Source organism: Aphanomyces invadans (assembly GCF_000520115.1).
Source record: "Aphanomyces invadans strain NJM9701 unplaced genomic scaffold supercont1.26, whole genome shotgun sequence".
Lineage (NCBI taxonomy): Eukaryota > Oomycota > Saprolegniomycetes > Saprolegniales > Verrucalvaceae > Aphanomyces > Aphanomyces invadans.
In genome coordinates, this window is record NW_008580171.1 from 573,756 (window position 1) to 592,300 (window position 18,545).

The 18,545-nt window shown below is 57.1% G+C and overlaps 6 protein-coding genes across 6 annotated transcripts; 1 reads left to right on the plus strand and 5 right to left on the minus strand.

The window, feature by feature from the left end:
* Positions 1 to 333: 333 nt before the first annotated feature.
* On the minus strand, positions 334 to 1,744 carry H310_10488 (hypothetical protein). The gene has a single exon (XM_008876896.1). The coding sequence runs from the start codon at positions 1,718 to 1,720 to the stop codon at positions 386 to 388; it is 1,335 nt and encodes a 444-aa protein (XP_008875118.1). The 5' UTR covers positions 1,721 to 1,744; the 3' UTR covers positions 334 to 385.
* A 353-nt stretch (positions 1,745 to 2,097) lies between these two features.
* Positions 2,098 to 3,227, minus strand: H310_10489 (hypothetical protein). Its single transcript, XM_008876897.1, has one exon. It carries the CDS (start codon positions 3,164 to 3,166, stop codon positions 2,126 to 2,128), a length of 1,041 nt encoding a protein of 346 aa, XP_008875119.1. The 5' UTR covers positions 3,167 to 3,227; the 3' UTR covers positions 2,098 to 2,125.
* Positions 3,228 to 3,576: 349 nt separating this feature from the next.
* Positions 3,577 to 4,611, minus strand: H310_10490 (hypothetical protein). The gene has a single exon (XM_008876898.1). The coding sequence runs from the start codon at positions 4,552 to 4,554 to the stop codon at positions 3,640 to 3,642; it is 915 nt and encodes a 304-aa protein (XP_008875120.1). The 5' UTR covers positions 4,555 to 4,611; the 3' UTR covers positions 3,577 to 3,639.
* Positions 4,612 to 4,855: 244 nt separating this feature from the next.
* H310_10491 (hypothetical protein) lies at positions 4,856 to 5,357 on the plus strand (the record flags this gene model as incomplete). The annotated part of the gene is made up of 2 exons (XM_008876899.1): positions 4,856 to 5,111; positions 5,254 to 5,357. The coding sequence occupies 2 exons, from the start codon at positions 4,856 to 4,858 to the stop codon at positions 5,355 to 5,357; spliced, it is 360 nt and encodes a 119-aa protein (XP_008875121.1).
* A 360-nt stretch (positions 5,358 to 5,717) lies between these two features.
* Positions 5,718 to 7,128, minus strand: H310_10492 (hypothetical protein; the record flags this gene model as incomplete). Its single annotated transcript, XM_008876900.1, has 5 exons — positions 5,718 to 6,063; positions 6,158 to 6,424; positions 6,471 to 6,512; positions 6,566 to 6,907; positions 6,980 to 7,128. The coding sequence occupies 5 exons, from the start codon at positions 7,126 to 7,128 to the stop codon at positions 5,718 to 5,720; spliced, it is 1,146 nt and encodes a 381-aa protein (XP_008875122.1).
* A 1,164-nt stretch (positions 7,129 to 8,292) lies between these two features.
* Positions 8,293 to 18,083, minus strand: H310_10493 (hypothetical protein; the record flags this gene model as incomplete). The annotated part of the gene is made up of 25 exons (XM_008876901.1): positions 8,293 to 8,442; positions 8,493 to 8,537; positions 8,589 to 8,696; positions 8,765 to 8,897; positions 8,972 to 9,051; positions 9,097 to 9,303; positions 9,357 to 9,557; positions 9,615 to 9,813; positions 9,864 to 10,595; positions 10,648 to 11,488; positions 11,538 to 11,623; positions 11,679 to 11,780; positions 11,835 to 12,002; positions 12,056 to 12,655; positions 12,710 to 12,846; positions 12,892 to 13,199; positions 13,252 to 13,436; positions 13,479 to 14,942; positions 14,996 to 15,551; positions 15,855 to 16,053; positions 16,111 to 16,207; positions 16,252 to 16,833; positions 16,882 to 16,966; positions 17,025 to 17,633; positions 17,695 to 18,083. 25 exons carry the CDS (start codon positions 18,081 to 18,083, stop codon positions 8,423 to 8,425), a joined length of 8,133 nt encoding a protein of 2,710 aa, XP_008875123.1. The 3' UTR covers positions 8,293 to 8,422.
* Between the last annotated feature and the right edge of the window lie 462 nt (positions 18,084 to 18,545).

The window sequence follows — 18,545 nt, forward strand, 5'->3', positions numbered from 1 at the left end:
TTGTGCCCTAGGCCATGATGCTCCTTTTCCCGGCGGACTATATCTGGTAGAGCGCATCCTTTCTCCTTGGGGCGAACGTTCATATCGTTGTGAGATCGAGCATGTTACGCAAAGTGTCCCTCGGTGGCGAGTGCAGGGCTTGAGTCGACACCACGTTTTTTGCAAGCGTCGTGGCGCGATTCGATGTACGGCTTTGGCGTCACTGCCGACGTCCGTGCCACCGTCTCCATTCGTCCTGGCAGATTCAGTTGCTTGTATGCATGCCACGTTCGCACTCCCCTGCCAATGTATCACTACTATAGGCCTCCTTCGTCATAACGATGGCGTTCACGATGGGCGAAGGTGAGTCACGTTGCATTCATGGATAGCATCTCTATCGATATCTCTAGTTCAGGCCGAGTACGTCGCTGGCCGCGGGTTGGAATGCGGCATCCCGTTCAAACATGGACTGGAGCATCTGGACGTCGTCCAATTCGCCGCGATACGTCTGGTAAAAGAGCATCTCGAACGCGTCCAGATGAGGCACGAGCATATACGGCACATGCGGCACGTTGAGTTTCTTGTACGGGTTGTGTTTGTTCCATTCGGCCGGAATTTGGGCCACGATGACCTTGATCAGCTTGGCGTTTGGCGCTGCATACTTCTGGAACGCGTACTCGACGACAGCTTCTCGGTACCGGCAGGAAGCGCACCACACGCGGTTGTTGTGGGGCCACGACCCTGACAGGAACAGCAAGTACGTCGGGGCTGTGTCTTCGAACAGCTTTGCCATCGTACGAAACGAGGCGTAGTCACGGATCGTGTCGACCGCTTTCTTCCTGACGCCGGTGGACCGCCCCTCCGTCAGTGCAAACTCGACGAGCGCTGCATTGCCGACCGACTTGCCTTCGAGCACAAAGCTCGTATTGGCGTACCCCTGGTTGTTCCGCTCGTACCGCATCAAGGATGGAATGTCGTGCAGGAAAATGTCAAAGTCAGTACGGAACGGCGACTTGTCGCCATCTTCTTGGGACGTGCCCACTTGGACCATGGCCAGTCGGTGCGGTGGCGAGATCGACTGGTACGCCGCAACGACAGCTGCGCTGGCGGCCGCGCACGTCGGCGACCACACTTGGCCCGTGTCCGGGGATGTTCCGCATGTAAACAGCAGAAAAATGGGACTGTCGAGCGTCTTCAAGAACGTTTGCGTCGCGTCAAAGGACGTCAGGATGACGAAGTCTGAATCGGACAACGTAGTTGCATGTGCCGAGGACAGGTTGAGGGTCGTCGTGGGACTTGACTGCAGCGATGCCATTGGGGAGGATGTGATGGAGGAGGATTTCGCGGTAGTTGGCGCCTGTGTGGTCAAAGGCCGTGTGCTGGTGTCCAATGCTGACGCAGTTTTAGCTGTGTGATGGTGAATGGTCGGAGCGTCTATGGTTGACCTTGGCGCCATGGTGGCTGTAATGTGGCTGGATGTAGACGCCATGTCGACATTTGCTGGTCGCCTCGGGGGCGACGTGCTGTCTGCTTGCTTGGCTGCGGTGGCTGCAGCGACTGATACGGAGCGGACATGGTGCTCGCCTGGAGCCGCGTCGCGGTTCCACTCCATTCGAGACAAACACCACACGTAGAACACAATCACAGACAACACACACAGAGACAGCAGCGTCACTAAGCTGAGCCGAACGCCAAAGCATTTGGGCCGCCTGCGGCCCAGTGGCGCCTGGTGGTGCCGCATGTCTTGCGATTATTTCGTTCGTTGTATCGAATGCTTATAGGGCCAGTATCATATTCATGCTTGATATTCCTTGATGTCCTGCACGCATACATAACTGCTGTTGATATTTTTGTTTACCAGAACATAGACACTATGGATGAGGAGACTCGCCAGCCGCAAAGGGGACACGACATTGCGGCATTCGTTGCTCTGCATGGTGCGGCCATGGGTGGAGGCACTTTTGCTGAGCGCAACGAGAAGAGGTCCTCGGGTAGGGGCTACGAGGGAATAGAATCTCGTCATACGCTTGCTGCACCGAACATTGCGAACAATGATGGAGTTATCCTGTCACAGACGACGACCCCCCCCTCGACCCCAAGCGCCAAACACGGCAAGGATGCACATCGGTTTCTTCCATTCAAACCGTCAGGCATATGCTGCCCCTTGGAAGAATGCGGTCAAGAGCGCGGTGTCCTCGAAAAATGCAGTGTACTCCTCAAACTCGAGCGCGGCGGTGTCGAGCCGTTGCGGCTTGGCTCGAATTAGCATGGGTAGGCCAGAAATCACGATGACTTGCTGCACTTTGAACGGATTGTCGTCCCGCCGCCAGTCCTGGAGGGACGCCGCTGTCACGACGCGAAGGAGGACAGCGTCTTGGGGCGCAAATCGATCGAAATACGCCATCACGGGCAGCTCGGCTTTGGCGCAGTAAGGGCACCAGAGCTCGCCAGTCGGTGTTGTGCCTGATACAAAGTACACGAAGAGGGGGTGCTTGGACCTCGACATCGTGTACTCGTCAAAGTACGTCGCCAGTGCTTCGACAGTGTCGACGTGCACCACGGTCGGTGGCGACGGTCGTGGAGTCAAGAGCGCGAGGAGCATGGCTTCGTCGGAGAGAAATGCGCGGCCCGTGAGGACGGTCGTGGTGTGGAGATCGCCGTCGTACCGCAGCAACGCAGGGACTTCGTTCACATGAAATACCGGTCCGACGCGAAACGGACTCGATGCGTTGGCCCATTCTTCGCGCGAACCAACGCCAACGACCGCATGCCGGACCCCCGTTGCGGCAAACGCCCGGGCCAAAGGCATCTTGGCTTGCTCGCAGTCGGAGCACCAGTACTGACCCGACGCGAGCATTCCGCTCATCAACAGGACAAAATACGGGTCGTCCGTTGAGACTTCAATCGTCGCGAGCAAGTCGAGCGCACTCGCATAATCCAGGGCACGAGGCTCAGTGGGGTCGCTGTCCTGGTTCTCTTGGGCACGGCGAAATCGAATCGATTGGAGCATGGAGATGGCCGAGTCGTGCTTGAGCGACGACGATAACTTGGACACAAACAACATGCTCGAGAGCAGCGCCAACGCCACGAGGAGCTGCAGGCTCACGAGCGAAAATCGCATCGTCCGGATCGGGTGAAAATGGAGGACGCCCCACGACAGACCAACGTTTCCAAATTCGAATAACATGGGTTTGCAACGAGCTGTCGTTGGGTACGTGCTCGCCCCAACAAGCCAAGGCGTCGATGCCACGTGCACAAGAATCGATGGCGGAGGGCTCGACGATGTCATGGTCGCAGGGGACGAGGCGTGGTGGGGTGTAGACTGGAGCGATGCCGTGGGGGCGGACGTGATGGGGAAGGATGTCGCGGTATTCCTTTGGTGATGGTGTGGTCAAAGGCCGCGTGCAGTGCCCGAGATATCTCATGTTTGACTCGTGGCAGGCGTAGTTCACCAACGTAGCACGGGGTGCGGATTCCCTTGTAGCGCGACAGTATTTCGTTTCAAGCTAGTCGTGCGACCCGTTGGCCATCTTTCCTTGAAAGGAAATCGCGATCGATGGAATCGACACCTGTCATGGTGTCGACAAGCGGCAAGAATACGGACAAATTCATGTTAGCACGGGGCCACACGCAATGCTTGCACTGCTGCACGTCGTCCACTCACGTAATGCTAGCGTTTTTTGGGGATGGAGACGCGACAAAGTGGACGCGCCCAAAGCACGGGGTTTCGTGGAAGTTGTACTGGTTGGGCGCGTTCCAAGCACCACAATGCTGGTTTGGAAAGATCGTGGTGTTGGTGATTTTTCGCATGAAGTTCATGCGCCACAGTGTGCCTTGAGGTGCTGTCACGTCAAACAAACCGAGCGGCAATTCAGCCACCGACACCCACGTGTGGGTAGCGCGATCCGTCTCGGTGACGACTTGGATGCCCAGAGCTCGGGCTTCTGCTTCGTCGCCACCGACGTAGAAATGCCCCACGGGCGGGCTAAAGTCCTTGCGCGGGTTCAAAATATACGCGCTGTAAGTTTGGTTGGTCGGCGACACTTCGAACTCAAAGTACTCGACCGGATCGTCCGTGCCGAGGGCGATGAACGCTTCGAACACGTTGTACTCCCAAATGTTGTCGTTGTGGCCGTACGAAGGATTTGTGAGAAAACTCATCTCTTCGTGGGTCGAGAATGCAATGTGAAATGTCGTGTTTGTGTAGCACAAGTCGGCTTGAGTCGCGGGGAACGGAATGCTGCGGTCTGCCAGCGATTGAGCAATGTCGATGGTGGTGACGACCGGACACTCAAATACTTGAATCGACGGCACGGGAAAGCACCCCAGCGCGTTGTCGTCCACACTGCGAGAAGCGAATTGTTGTGGCACTGCCTCGCCGTGGCTCACGTTGGGCGTGACGCCCTTGACAACGGACGAAATCCCGAGGACGATGCTTGACAAACTCACACAGCCTACTGTGAGCCACAGGAGTGCAAGGGACCGTGGCAACTGACGCTTGGGCACAAGAGGAGATGTCTCTACCCCGTCATGCTGCATGGACGGCTGCTGCAGCAACGTGATCGCACCATACATCTCTTGACGTGGCGGCCGCGATCTTGTGGCACCAACGTCGTGCGGATAGGAAACGCGTTAACGAAGATTTTTTGCTGTTTTTTATTTGTTGGAAAGGTGCAATCTAGCCAATCAAATGGCGCTATGTTGAATGCTTTGACGTTTCAAACAGGTACTATCAAGAAATACCAGACGTTACTAGTATGATCCCTTTAGTGCCCTTTACAATGAATTGAGGTATTAAACTGATTTTTACATCCATGTCGTGGTCTCGGAAACCAATCACAATATTCCCCACATCAGCAGCAGGACCTGCGCGGACATGTCGATGAACAAGCTGCAGATGCAGCTTAAGAAGAAGGAGAAGGAAAGGAAGGCTGCAGCCAAGAAAGGAACAGCAGTCTCGAGTGAGTCCAAGGCGAAGGCTGCCGCCGACGCCCAAGCATTCATGTGCAAAATCTGCCGCCAGCCATTCGCAAGCACGAGCAAGGGTCCGCAAATGATTGCTCACGCCGAATCCAAGCACCCCCGCGTATCTCCAGAAGAGTGCTTTCCACAACTGCAGGAGATTGGTAAAGGTTAGCGAGATCGCCGGGCATCTCTCGCACGTGCCTTCATTCGACCACTGCGCGAATTCCCGCGGCAGCACGTGCACAAGGAATCGATCGCATGCTGAAACACCAACGGGCTTCGTCATACCCATATACGTTTTCCTTGCAGGGCTGTATTTGCCTGAACGCTCGGTCGTGCACTCGATGCACCGAGGTCTACACATCCACCTCGTCAGCGTCCTTCGACTTTGGCTGGAATTCGTTCGACCCTAGGCGGATGTTAAAGCATCGTCGACGTGCCAGTCTAGAACAAGCCAATCTGCTATGGTACTGGACGCACTCACCGATAGATCTCGCGTCGCCGACGTGAAAAACGACTTCCCAAGCAATCTACACTCAGCCAGCACGCATGGGACGACCTGGCTCATTCAGGAAGGCGGGTTTCGTGGTGTCCGCTATCACCGTTTACATGTTTTGCTACCTGACACAACCGCAACAGCCAACGGCTCAACATGGGATGGGTTTGTCTGCACACACAGCTCTGCTTGCCATGACACTAGTAGTTTGTTCCGGTGGTCCCACGGCGCCATTGAATCGAGCACACGTCGACGACAGTTCCAACAAGTCAACAGGTTAGCACTGGTTGCGCAGGAATCCATCGATGGCGCTTTCAATGCGCTCATGGGCCCACACCACGTGGCCGCTGCGCGAAAACATGGCGCGGCAATGCGACGTGCCTTGGATGTCGACAACCTCCGACTTGGAGTTGACGACGCCCGTCTTGTTGTTCAAGGCCAAACCGTCCCACGGATCGATCGTCCCCGTCGGGAAGATGACGTTGTCGACGTTGATTTCCATCCGCCGGACGTCTATTAGTTGCCGCAGCACGGGCATCGTTGTCGGTGATGTTAAACACAGCCGCGCACAGTTTGTGCTGGACGACTGGGACGGTGCCGTACATGAGCAAACGCGCCGTGGTCTGGCCCGAATTCCGCACACGTTTGGAGAACCAAGCGCGTGCCCGCGCGTCGGAGCCGATCGTGACAATGCTATAGGACTGAATGTTGCCTTACAAGTCACTGTACGAGCACGTGTCGCCGCCCGTGGTGCCCACGAACTGGGACAGCGTCTCGACGGGGGTGACCGAAAACGCCGCGATTTTGTTGCAGATTCGCGTCAAGTCGGTCGTGCCGTCCGCCGCATATTGTGCCGCGCCTTGGAACGCGCCAAACACTTGCGTTTCAAACACACTCCGGTCGTCGTCGTTCGTGAAAGGAGTGCACGGGTTATATAGTGCCTTCAGTGTGGCGGCGTCATCGGCCTGGTCGCTGGCCACCAACCTGTCGAGTTCCGTCGTACCAGCTTGGATCGTGTCGATCGACGCACTTGTCACCGCCACAGTACCGAAGCCCTTGGCTCACAATGTCGCTGTACTCGAAAAAGTCATCCTTGGTGTGGATCGGAGCCGAGGTCCCGCGAACCGCGACAGGCACTTGAGCTTGAGCCAGGTTGCCAACATGCCGGGGTAGCTCCCACCAAACGCGACCCACTTGCTCTTGGTCAAGTTTTGCTTGGCCGCGAAGTAGTCTTGGAATCGCACCAAGTCGGCCAACGCTTGGTCTGCGCAAGGTACTGGAGGCCGGCCGTGCTGAGGTCCGGGAACGGTTGGGATTTGCCGTCGATGCTCCAACGACACGACCATCGCCTTGTGCTTCTTGGCCAGCTCGTTTATGAAGAGCCCAGACGACGCCACCGATCGCGGCGACGCCTCGCCTTCGATGTACAAGAAATCGGGGGAGCCCGCGCCGCCGTAGAATTGGTCGCTGAAGAATTGGTACGGTTGTTACCACACCTTGGTATTGGACGCGTTAGTGTGGTCGAGTGTTTGATAATACCAGTTCTCAACAGGGTCCGCCATTGCCGCTTCCATCGACGCGATTTCGAACTCGTGCAGTTTGTCCGTGATGCGGAAGCGATAATGCAGGATGGCCGGGGCGGCGTTAGCGATCACGGGACACGCCAGGGCGGCAAGGACGCGGACCATAGTCAGGGGGAGACCTCGCGTGGAAATATGAATTGTGATGCACAGCCACATCGCACGACGGACCAGGATGTAAATTTCATAATGCCACACCCCGTGCCACAGCTGGCTCGGCGATGTTTCGGGGTGGCATGTCGTAATGAACGGCGACCACTCGGACTTAACATCGTGGTTACCTCGTCCTGCTGCACCTAGGTCCTTCTCCCACATCCATTGTCGAAAATGCATCTATGTGCTCCAACTCATGGGTGAGAAAGGCCAAGGGCCAACAGGTTTGCGAAATCGTCGAGCCGACGAAATGCAGAGAGCGCGGTGTCAAATCTTCGACAGAGCAAGTCGCCCTCCGTCGATGGCGAGGTTGGTTGTATGCGATCTGCGACAACACTCACACTGGCAGCGCGCAAAATGAATCTGTGGGACGACAGCCCGACTGGTGGGCAACTGCATTCCAAGAACAATGGAGGGCTACCGACTCATGAATATGTGACTACCACGTCCGAAAGAAGCTGCCCTCTTCGAGGCAGCTCAAGTCTTTCCTTTCTGAACCGTCGTCAAGAGCCCTCTCGCTGAATGGCTCGCAGGTCGATCAAAGTATGGAGTCTTGGCTTGGCAAATATCGATTTTGAGTCAACTGCCTCGATCCCTTCTATCCCTCTACGGACGATGATGGCCAAGCTTTACACAAAATCAGGGGCCGTCGCACGGGGCATTTTGTCGCCATCCCACGTCTGCCCCCTTCACTTTCGAGCGCATCCCCCGTTGGGCATTCCTATGGCAACCAGCCGTCGCTTGGATTGAATGGCGCATTCGATCACCACAGCATGGTGTTCGCATGGTCCGATGTAGTTGCGTGAATCATCCCAATGCAAACTGTGGGGGGTGAGGGCGTTCACACCGATACTGTGGGCGATGGCAATCCGCGGTGGTAGCAGTGTTCCGTTGGAGCGCTCCATGCTCTGCCCATCCATCGTTTGGAAATCTCCTAACGGGGGTTTCGATGGTCAGGACGTCGGCAACTCTCACGAAAACAACGCAACTGCCCGAGCACGTCCTGATTGCGGCCTGCTGTGCATGGAGCGCTCTCGACTTCTGTCCCTCGCCCTTCCATTCCCTGTCTGTCGTGCCATCGGCATAGCAGGGACACGACGACTACAAAACGTATTCATTTCGTTCCATGCCGTCGATCACGCATGCCCCACTTCAATCGATCTTTTCCTTGACAGTCGGGATGTGGATGATGTTGGGACCGGTCACTTTGAGCATGGTCTCGGGGGACCGCAGCACACGTATCAACGTCTCAAAGAGGCGCGCTTCGTCCTATTCACGTTGCCCCTGTCAGGTCCATCTCCTGGGAACGATAGACCGACTTTCAAGTGGCCAATGTACTCTTCCTTCCGGGCAATGTAGATTCCCTACGCAACCACCCGTCACCGGATCCAGCCACGGCAACCGATGGAACCAACCTCGACCAAGTCCATCAAGTCGTCTGGGTTGGGCAATTCCTGGTACAACACGTCGTTGACGGACCCGCGCAACGCGTTCTTGACGTAGCCCCCGATGGTAAAGATGACCTGGAGGCACATCACCGCACAGCGTGAGCGACGGTTCGAGTGGACGGCTCGTCGTGTTGCAGGCGTACAAAGACATAGGTGGCCGTGAGGCCGTACGTGCCAATCCCCAATGTCTTCAACCCCGCCACGATGTTGTCCGACACGATGACGAAGCAGAGCCCCTGCACTTCGCACGCAATCGTGGTCGAGTTGTCCACAAGCCTAGCACGACAACATTGGTTGTAGGCCACTCCTGCATCCATATTCGGTGTTTGAGAGGCGCGCCTCGGACATACCCCGTACTGTTTGCATACGCTATGGAATCGGCGGACGACAGCGTCCAGAAACTCCCGCTCACTTCTGTGGACCGCTGGATCTGTCGCACAGGCTCATGGTGATCCGACATGCTGGACGAAGGCACCTGAATCGCGCGGGGGATGTACGGTGCCCGAGCCGTTGGCGAGTTGGCCGCTGGGACATTCAACACGGGTGGGTACATGGCGGGAATGATCAGGACTTCTGAATTGAGGCTGTTGGAAGTGATTTCGTCCGGCAGGGACACGTCCATCATCCGCATGAGCTTCGTGCGTTGCTTGGGTGTTATGGGGGACACGACATCGTACGTCACCTAACATCATGACAGGGCCAACGTGAAGACCACTTGCCCCTTCGTAAGCGTACCAATTGTTGGCCCTCGGGGGCCGCCCGCATGAATGCAATCGTCATCCGCCACTGAATCCCTTCCGTCGAGTTTAGTCGCGCCATGAGGCGGCGGCGAGCTGCTCCACATGTCGTTGGAAAACTCCATGAACGACACTTGCTGGACGTAGGTCTCGACGTTGGCGACGACGACTTTTTGCGTCGCTGGACTCTCGTTCTCCTCTGGCAACCAACCCATCCATCGACATCGTCAACTTGGCGTGATGGGATGGCGCATACCGCTATTGTAGAACTGCTGGAACGTCCCGTCGGGCTGAAGGAGCCCAAACGTGATGGTCGCGTGCTGCACGGGGTTGCGGATCGTCGTGGGGTTGGCCGTGCGAAACATGACCATCGGCGCCAGGAGACACACGACGAGAGCTACAAAGTAGACGCCGGCCGATTTGAATTTGGCTTGCCACGGTTGCCGCTGGTTTCCCTGCAATGGCACGCACGGTCACAGCCACGTGATACGTGTGTCCATCGCACCTGCAACGTGAAACCATCTTGGACGCGGCCTTCCATCTGGAGCTTGACAAGAAATAAGTGGGCACCAATGCCTTCCAGGACAAGCCACAACTGCATGTCAAGCGCCGTCGTCGAACAAAGATAGTCCAGGAGGGTGCGAATTTCAAACGCAAACGGGATCGCCATGTAAACGCTAAACAGAGTCTTGGACAGCTTGGTCGCGTGGCGGAGGCTAAACGGATTCCCGCGAAACACGACGTAGCCGTGCTTGAGTTGGGCGGCACTGACCCCCATCGCGGCGCACTGGAGCAGGTACAGCACGACCAAGGACGGGCTCGCGTGAAAGTACACCCCCGTGTGCAACGGCAACACGAGCCACACGACAACGTGGACGCCCACGAGCATAAAGTAGTGGCACCACAACTTGGACTCCAACGAGCTGTACACGTACGACACGCGGTCCCATAGCACCAGTATCACGTGGAAGAAGACGAGGCCGACCATGTACCCAGACAAGAGCGATGTTTCAAACGTCGACGTGATTGAAAACAGCGCGGTCATTTCGACCGCGTTGCCAAACTTTTGAAAGAACAGCACGGTGTACGCCAAGATGACGACGTGGAGCGCAAACGATGGCAAAACGTAGTCTCGACCGGGCTTGGCGCCCGCCACGGCACACTTGATGTCTCGGTCCCAATGGACCGGCGGCCGTGGCAGTAGCGCGCCGTAATACTCCACCATCCAACTGGGCATCTACCGTCCGAAGTGAATCCATGGAGGCGCCAATATCGTTTTTGCAACGCACATGCTTCGAGAGCCACGATTGAAAGCGGCTCTTCTTTCCGAGTTCCTGCTGCTGGTCACGGGGGAACAGAGGCGACGCCAGCGCAACGTCGTGTTGGCGACCAATCTCACCGCTGTCCATTGCGCTCAAATGCTTGCCTTTGTCTGTGGGTTTAGCCGACACCGTGACAATTTGAGGAGTCGCTTCGTCGTCACTGGTGTCATCGCTGTCGTCGTCGTGGTCAAAGGAAGGAGCCATGGGGTTCAAAACCACCGGCGGTAGTGGCGATTCGTTCTCGAGAAGTCGTTCGAGGTGGCACGTCAAGTCCATGGACGCCTTCTGCGCGGTGTGGCGCGATGGAGGCGGGTTGGCGGTGTTGGAGTCGCTTCTACTTTTGCTTGCTTTCGGCTCATTGTTTTTCTTGGCCAGGTAGTCGGCCAGCTCAAAGTCACGTTCGTCAAGCGAGTCCTTGGAGTCGAGGCGCGACATGCGGTCCGCATGCTCGACGTCGTCAACTTGCTGGACGTCGGGAATGACCACCGGGTTTTGTTGCAGCGCATCCCCTCCCATGTCGTCGAATTGAAACGATCGCCGCGACTGAAACAGTCGCTTCCACAGCGCCGTCCGCGTCCACTGGAGCGCTTCGTTGCCTGGATAGACCCAAAACCCGCGAGCTTGGAGTTCTCGCCGATGAAACAAGATGGAGCAAATCACGACAAAGTTCCACTGGAGTCCCTGGAAAGTCGAGTTGACATCACCATTGGCGGACCCGTCAAACTTGTACAAGCCCAGCAGCACGATGGGTTGGACTCTGGCGGTTGTCGTGGCATTCAGTAGGGTCACCGGACAGAACGGCTGGAAGCTACGGCGCCGCCCGTGTCAGGCCAACCGATGGCTACAAAGGGCCAAACCTGGGATACAAGGTGTGGTGGACTGTGTAATGATGACAAAAGAACGGCAGCTGAAACATGTACCGCACAAGCACCACGGCAAACGACTAGCAGCATCGCAGGCGGTCATGGACCTCACACGGACGGAAGAGGGCTACGTACGTATTTCAAGACCCATTTCCAAAGGGCGGCGCGCGGACGAGGGTTCTCGCACAACAGGACCCCAAACAGAACGGCCACATACACCACATTGAGCGCGTCACCCTGCATCACCATCACGATCCACGTCGTCGACACTAGGCCAGATTGGAAACGTACTTGGCGCGAAAATGCCGCGACAAATGCCGCGTAGCACAGTTTGGCGCTATGGCTGCGAATGGCGTGCGTGACGACGACTCGGAATTCCGTCCACGAAGGCAATTCGTCCGACTCGATGTCGTCTGGGCATGCAATGCTCTCTCCCTGCAGCGCGCTGTCTTGCAAGGACTAAGCACCACATTCGTTCATCCATCCCACCGCACACGGCAAGCTCGACGTACCCAAAAGAGGCGATAAGCATTCGCGTAGATTGCACGCTGCGTGACTGGGTCGATCCACCGTGACAGTTTGGCGGAAGGGAATGTCCGCGGCGCCGCCGCCACCTTGTCCGTACCGACCTTGGCGCTGCTTTCATCCAGGCACGTGCTCGGGGCCAGAATCGCCTGCATGATCCGCTCGGGAAAAGCCAAGTTTTGAGCTTGTCGGTAGGCGAGCAACCGGGCCCCCAACGATTGTGGCGGCACAACAAACATCAGCGCGACGATCCACCGGTCAAACTGCGCGGCGTTTTCTGGTTGAAAGGAAAAATGAATGCTGTCCGGCCCCTTGGCATGCGCAATCGTCAGCTCCATGCAGTACAAAAGCGGTGACATTTCATCAAGCCGGAGCTGATGTTCGGACAAGTCTAGCCGCGTCACGTGGGACAGCAAGTACGACGGATACTGCTTCGTGCCAGCCGCTCCAGTGGCTTTGTTTGGGTGGCGAGGCGGCAGCCCCGGCCTACGCTTCACCCGCGCCTTGTCCGCGCCGCGGCGATGTTTAATCGCAAGCACTTCACTCTTGTAGAACGTGATCGACATTGCATCCACGATAACGTAGCGCTACACCAAGCCGACGAATTGACCTCGCGACGCCAAATGAGCGACTCGACCAACCTGGCTGTATGTTGTCGGGACTGCCCAAGGCATGAACAACTTGGCGTAATGCATCCAGTTGCTCTTGTGATCGATCGTTCGGTGCGCTTTCAACCACCCTGCAGTGCACGCATCCCCCCAGTCCAATTCAACGGTCGCTAGAGCATGGCTTTACACCATGCCGAGGCCGTGCATTGCGTTACCTGCAGGTTCGCTGGCCACACTGAACGGCCCTTCGCCCATGCGAGACACGGCAGCGACCTTGAACTGATAGCTCGTTCCAGGCCGAAGGCCGTGGATTTCGGCCATCGTTTGGCTGGCTGGGACGCTCACAACGTCACCAAAGTCCCCCAAGAGCGTCATGGACGGACATGTTTGCCGCGAGATGCGGTACCCTCGGATTTTATGAATCTTGGACTCGGGTGCGTCCCACGACAGGGTGATGGAATTTTGCGTCGTGGACACGACCCTCGGGCGGTGGGGGGCCATTGGGGGCAGCGAGTAGTGCAGCCTACGGCCAACAAGTACAGGATCAATGTGTGGCTGGGCGCGAGCGACCGTACCCCATAGCAATGTCCATCATTTCTTCGACCTTGTTGACCAACTTAGACACGATCGCTTTAAGCCGCTGGATCGCAGCTTGCTTTTCAAGCTTAAGATGACGCCACTGCTGGATGCGGACTTTGGCCAAGTGGTCGTTCATGGCATACCCGCGCTTGAGACATCGCTCTTGGTCGCGGCGGTGGCTCTACGCGCGGTTCAATTCAACGGCACACCATCACATGTGTACCTCCAGGACGAGTCGATATGGGGCCGATGCAAATACTTGCATTTGAATCGCAATCATGACGAAAATCGCGATGGAAAGCATGGTCGAAGTCGATGGAGTAGCAGAGCCGATGGTCGCCGTGTCGAGCGACCGGGGGGCCTTGTACAGGCCTAGAGCAACTGGCACGGACAAACAGATTCCGTCGCCAAGAGGTTGGTTGGTCCCGAGCGTGCATGTCTGCGTGATATCGTTGAACAAAGGGCACTGGTACACGACGAGAAGGAGGAGGTAGAACCAGTTGTACGCTTGCAACGACTCGAGCAAGATGGGCTGCCAGTCCAACCGGTCCAGGTGAAAAAGCATGTAGATGGACCAGCCAAGGTACAGGCCGGACGCGACGCCGAACTGGGCGCACCCCGTGATAAACACCCCCACCAACACGACCGAGATCGAGTAATTGGCCACAAATACTTGGAGCGACAAGGGTGGCGTCGTCGGTGCAAGTGCAGGTGCAATTGTCACGTCTGCATGGCCAGCTGGATCCACGGGGAGTGTGGCATCACATGTGGCTGCTCCAGCGGAAGCTGGTGCGGCTGGCGGCGGCGGGATCAAGTGCAGAGCGAATAACGAGGTAAAGTCTGCCACGAGGGACCACTTGTTTTGGAAAGACAGCATGAGCCAAGCTTGGTACGGCGTGTCGAGCCAAGTCCACGGCGGCAGCTTCGCCGATGGGACCACCAGCCACGCCGGAAACCACAACAGCAGGAGGTACTGGACGATCGAAACCCCGACAAGTACCCCCGTCAAGACACGAACGTACGTCTGGTGCACCTTGGGCTCGTTCCAGTCGGTCAGCATCACGCATCGCACGACGACCATGTACACAATGGACACGGCGTTGAGATGGACGAAGCACGATACGAGGAGAGCAAGCATGAGCAACGTGACGCTGGTGTCGCGAGTGAAGAGCGGAACGACGTGGTTTGCATACATAAGCTCGAGCCATGTTGGACTGCAGTTCGGTGGGAATGTCGGCTCGAAGAGGGCCCCGACGCGCTGTAGCGCACAGAGCCCAATCATCAATAGAGGCACGCAGCTTGTTGTCCATAAAGTCACGGAGTCATCTGGCGGAGGCAACCGCAGCCACTGCCGAGTCTCGGTTGTGTTGGCGGTGTCGAACCAGACCAAGTTGAGCTGAAGGACGTACGTCCCGAGCAAGACCACACAGGACGCCGTGAATAAATACGGCCACGCTGCCATGAATTTGCGATTGAGGACGGCGTAGATGGCACTGAGGTAGTACAGAAACCCCATCAAGTTGATCGTGTCGGTCGCTAAGAGCATCGCGAGGGCGACAATCGCGACAGAGCTCCGCGACATGGCGCGACACAACCACACCCATTCCTTTTGAAATTGCACCGGCATCGTGATGGGGACCACGGGCTGGTTCATGCTGGCGATCTGCCACGCCGCCAACCCCGCCATCTAGAAGAACAGCGCCCCGTTAGTAGCTAGCTACAAACGGCTTTCCGTCGTACGAGAACGGTGGGAAACAAGTAACCAAACAAGTTGGACAAATGCGTTGTCGACGACAGCGATTCAAACCCGACGTCATCCATCGTGCAGAACGGGGGCAGCCAGTGCGTCAAGATCGCGTTCGAGACCGGCGCAAACTGGTACAAGTATCGCAACACGACCACAAGAAGCTGCACGACAAGCACAACGCGCCACAACTTTCGATAATGCGCCGTCCCGCGTGGAAAGAGCCACAGGTTGGTCACGTGCGAATCAACGAGCGCTAGGAACAGCACCAGCTGGACGAGCCCGACGATCGTCACGTGGCCGCCCCGACGTACCTCCCACGTAAACGCTTGTGCGAGAAGGACGACGTAGCAAACGACGACGCCTCCGACGCGAAACACGCGGTCGATCTCGGTCGTGCACCGCGAGACAAAGTAAATGGGGAGCCGCGTTGTGTCTGGCGCGCAGGTGTGCCATTTTCGCGTGTAAATGACGAGCTGCAGGACGACTTGCGCGATCAGAATGAGCTGGGCATTGAAGAGCGGGGCCCCCCACAGTGTCGTCAAGGTGGCTCTGGTTGTCGAAGCGGGTTGTGGCGTAGCATTGCCGTTCGGCAAGGCTGCATTGTTGTCGGCGAGCTGCATCTTAAACCCGCCGAGAGTACCAATGTCGAGAACGGCACCAGATGTGGTCTGTGGGGCGGTCGACGCGGACCGAACAGCCCTCGAGGGTGGCGTCGATACAGGCGTTGTGGTTGCATTGGGCGCGACGAAGTTCCCCGGTATCGCTGTCGTCCCTGCCTCCGGGGCGTTGACTGCCGCCACGGTTGGGGCAGATGTCGGAGGTGCCGTTGCCGTGTCGACGTTTCGATAGCACGTCAGCCCCACGAGCTCATGTAGTGCTGTCGAGGACGGGCACGAAATGTTCCAAGTGTACAGCGTCAGGCACACGGCCAGCGTGTAGACCAGCAGCACGCGCCAGAGGCGCCGTCGGTGGTGGTGGAATAGCGCCAGATACGTGGCAAGAACGAGCGATCCCGTTTGAAACAAGTTGACCGATGTGCTGAGAACAACGACTAGTAGCATGCCAACCGATTCAGGCTCGAGAACGCAGCGTTGGGATGATGGCTCACCGTAGATTGTAAAAAGCACCATCGAGTCAACGTGGCGTAGGAAGGCGCCCTTGGCATCCACGCACCACAATTGCATGACGTGGTAGTACGCATTCCACTAGCAGCATGGACTCAGTGCTGATGTACAGGGCGACTGCCTACCGTGTCGTTGAGAAAGGTGAGGCGATGGGGCGATGGGGGTTCGGCGGGTGTGGGGGCACTTGCGTCGCCGACAGGTCGGGCGTATCGAACGCGCGCTCGTTGGCACAAGCACAAAGACACAAGAACGGCATTTTGAATGGCCAAGTCGACGTGAGTGTGTCCGTCCAAAGCCAGGTCGGGCGTTGATACGACAGGTTGCAGCGCAGGCATCATCAGAGTGTACTGCACCAGCCCTGTGCACACCGCGTAGAGTGTCGTGAGCGACAGCACGATCGGCTGAAGCGTAGCGAGGCGCTGAGTTTTCAACCCGTGGGTCGCTAGAGTCAAAAGCGACAGAGCAAACAGCCCCAAACTCGCGTACGACGGATACGAGATGGCCCAAAACATGCCAAGACATGCAGCGATCAACTCATTTCGCAGCACACGCATCACGACCGGCGCTTGAAAATGGCGACTCGGCGGGTCCACCCGGAGCGGCAAGACTTCGTACGACGCGTAGAACGACCGCATCTTCGCAAGAGAGACGTAGAGTCCGACAATGGCAGTAAGAAAGATGTAGTCGAGCCAGTTGTCAGCGACCGTCTAGTAGACTCTTTTCGTGAGGACACATGGGCGAAGTAGTTGCCGTACCCCTGGCAGCACAAACGCCCCAGTGTACTTGCCAATGACGCGGACCGCGCTATGCTTGTGCAGGACTGGGTACTGATACACGTGGCTAGGCACAACAAGGAAGGCGTGACCAAGGCCATGTGAGGGATGGGGTGCAGACTTACAGGAAGATGAGCACGCTGAACGTGTATACGAGTAGCCCTCGGACGATGAGCTTGTTCACTAACGGGTGTGGGGGCGGTGGCACGTAGCATGGAACATTATTCTGCGCCATCGCTGCATGCGACTCTTGGTCCGTGGTCATCCGAGCTTCTATGGGACTACCGTCGCTCGTTGAACGTAGTTGGGGTTCCGTCGCTGGCCGTGCAACCATCATGATTGCCGCTTCGTTGACGAAGCCGTCTTGGTTGGACGCGGCCGACGCCGCGGTTTCCTTAAGCATCGGCGGCGACTGCACAACCTCCACGGGACGGCCAGGCGTGGGGAGTTGTGTGTTTTGGTGATGCAATATGTGGTGTCGTGGCAGCCAGAACGACCAAATGGCCAGTCGACCTGTGAGCAGAAAGTAGTAAAGAGCGCCAAACGTACTCCGGGACGACAGCGCCGCGATAAACAGACACATGACAATGAGGAGTTCGGCGACGAATGCAAAGAGGCCATGGATGGTCTCGTGGAGCTTGAGCTTGAGGACCCACGTGTGCAGGATTGGCAGCGTTTGAAAGATAAAAGCCAGTGTGCGCACCCCCGACACCTCACGCCGCAACGGATGTCGCCTAGGAGATTCGACTCCAGTTTAATTCAATCTTCACGTGTCGAAGATACAGCGGAGCGTACGTGTGCGTGTTGGCGCCTTGTCGGTGCACGAACAACAACAATGCGGACATGACCATCACGATGGCATCCAACGAAACGTTGTACGGAGTGACTTGGAGCCCAGCAAGTAGGATCCAGTCGTTCGACCCGAGGGTGGGCCATCCTGCCACAACACATTGTCCGGCGACTCCACCCAACGACACGAGTCCCATCGCGATCCAAATCCATCGCACCGAGAACGTGAAGATGATGCCGGCGAGAAATGCCGCCAAGTAGCAGGTCGTGACGACTCCGCTCGTACGACTGACGGTGGTGATAAGTAAGAGAATTCCGAAGGTGCGAGGGAGGTGCCACTTGAGGTCGAGGCGGCGCAATTGGCCCCGGACAAATTGGATGCCGCCCGCTGTCATCGCCAATTGCGATGCAAGGCTCCTGGAGTTGCCGTTACGAGGAAAGATATGAAGGTTCACCATTGGCCATGGCGGAATGTAAATGGCAAACTGTTTCAAGACTATGGCCAGGTATGACCGCTGAAGAAACAGCGGTGCTGCGGGATGCTGCCCTCGTGCATCGCTCCATGCAGGTCAGCAGTAAGCCGATCATAAGGTACACAGCGCGCGCTATAGCTTGGACATGTCCTGAGAGGCATGCTGCCACCAGTGAGCTCGTCCGCGAGATCACAACATTCACTGCCTCATGTCGTAACTGCAGATAGACTTGCCGTGCAGCGTGGCCGCGGCCGAGAAGCGCTGACGAGAGACCATATTTAGCTGACATTTTCGTGGGTGCAAACAACTCTGGGAGGTTTACGGTCCTTCCCCCGTCTACGATGGGTGAAATACCGTCTTCCATCTACCGTCAACGTATTGTAG

Excerpts from the sequence above, each read along its gene's own strand:
- H310_10488 (XM_008876896.1), bottom strand. The coding sequence starts at position 1,720 with ATGCGGCACCACCAGGCGCCACTGGGCCGCAGGCGGCCCAAATGCTTT.
- H310_10489 (XM_008876897.1), bottom strand. The coding sequence starts at position 3,166 with ATGTTATTCGAATTTGGAAACGTTGGTCTGTCGTGGGGCGTCCTCCAT.
- H310_10490 (XM_008876898.1), bottom strand. The coding sequence starts at position 4,554 with ATGTATGGTGCGATCACGTTGCTGCAGCAGCCGTCCATGCAGCATGAC.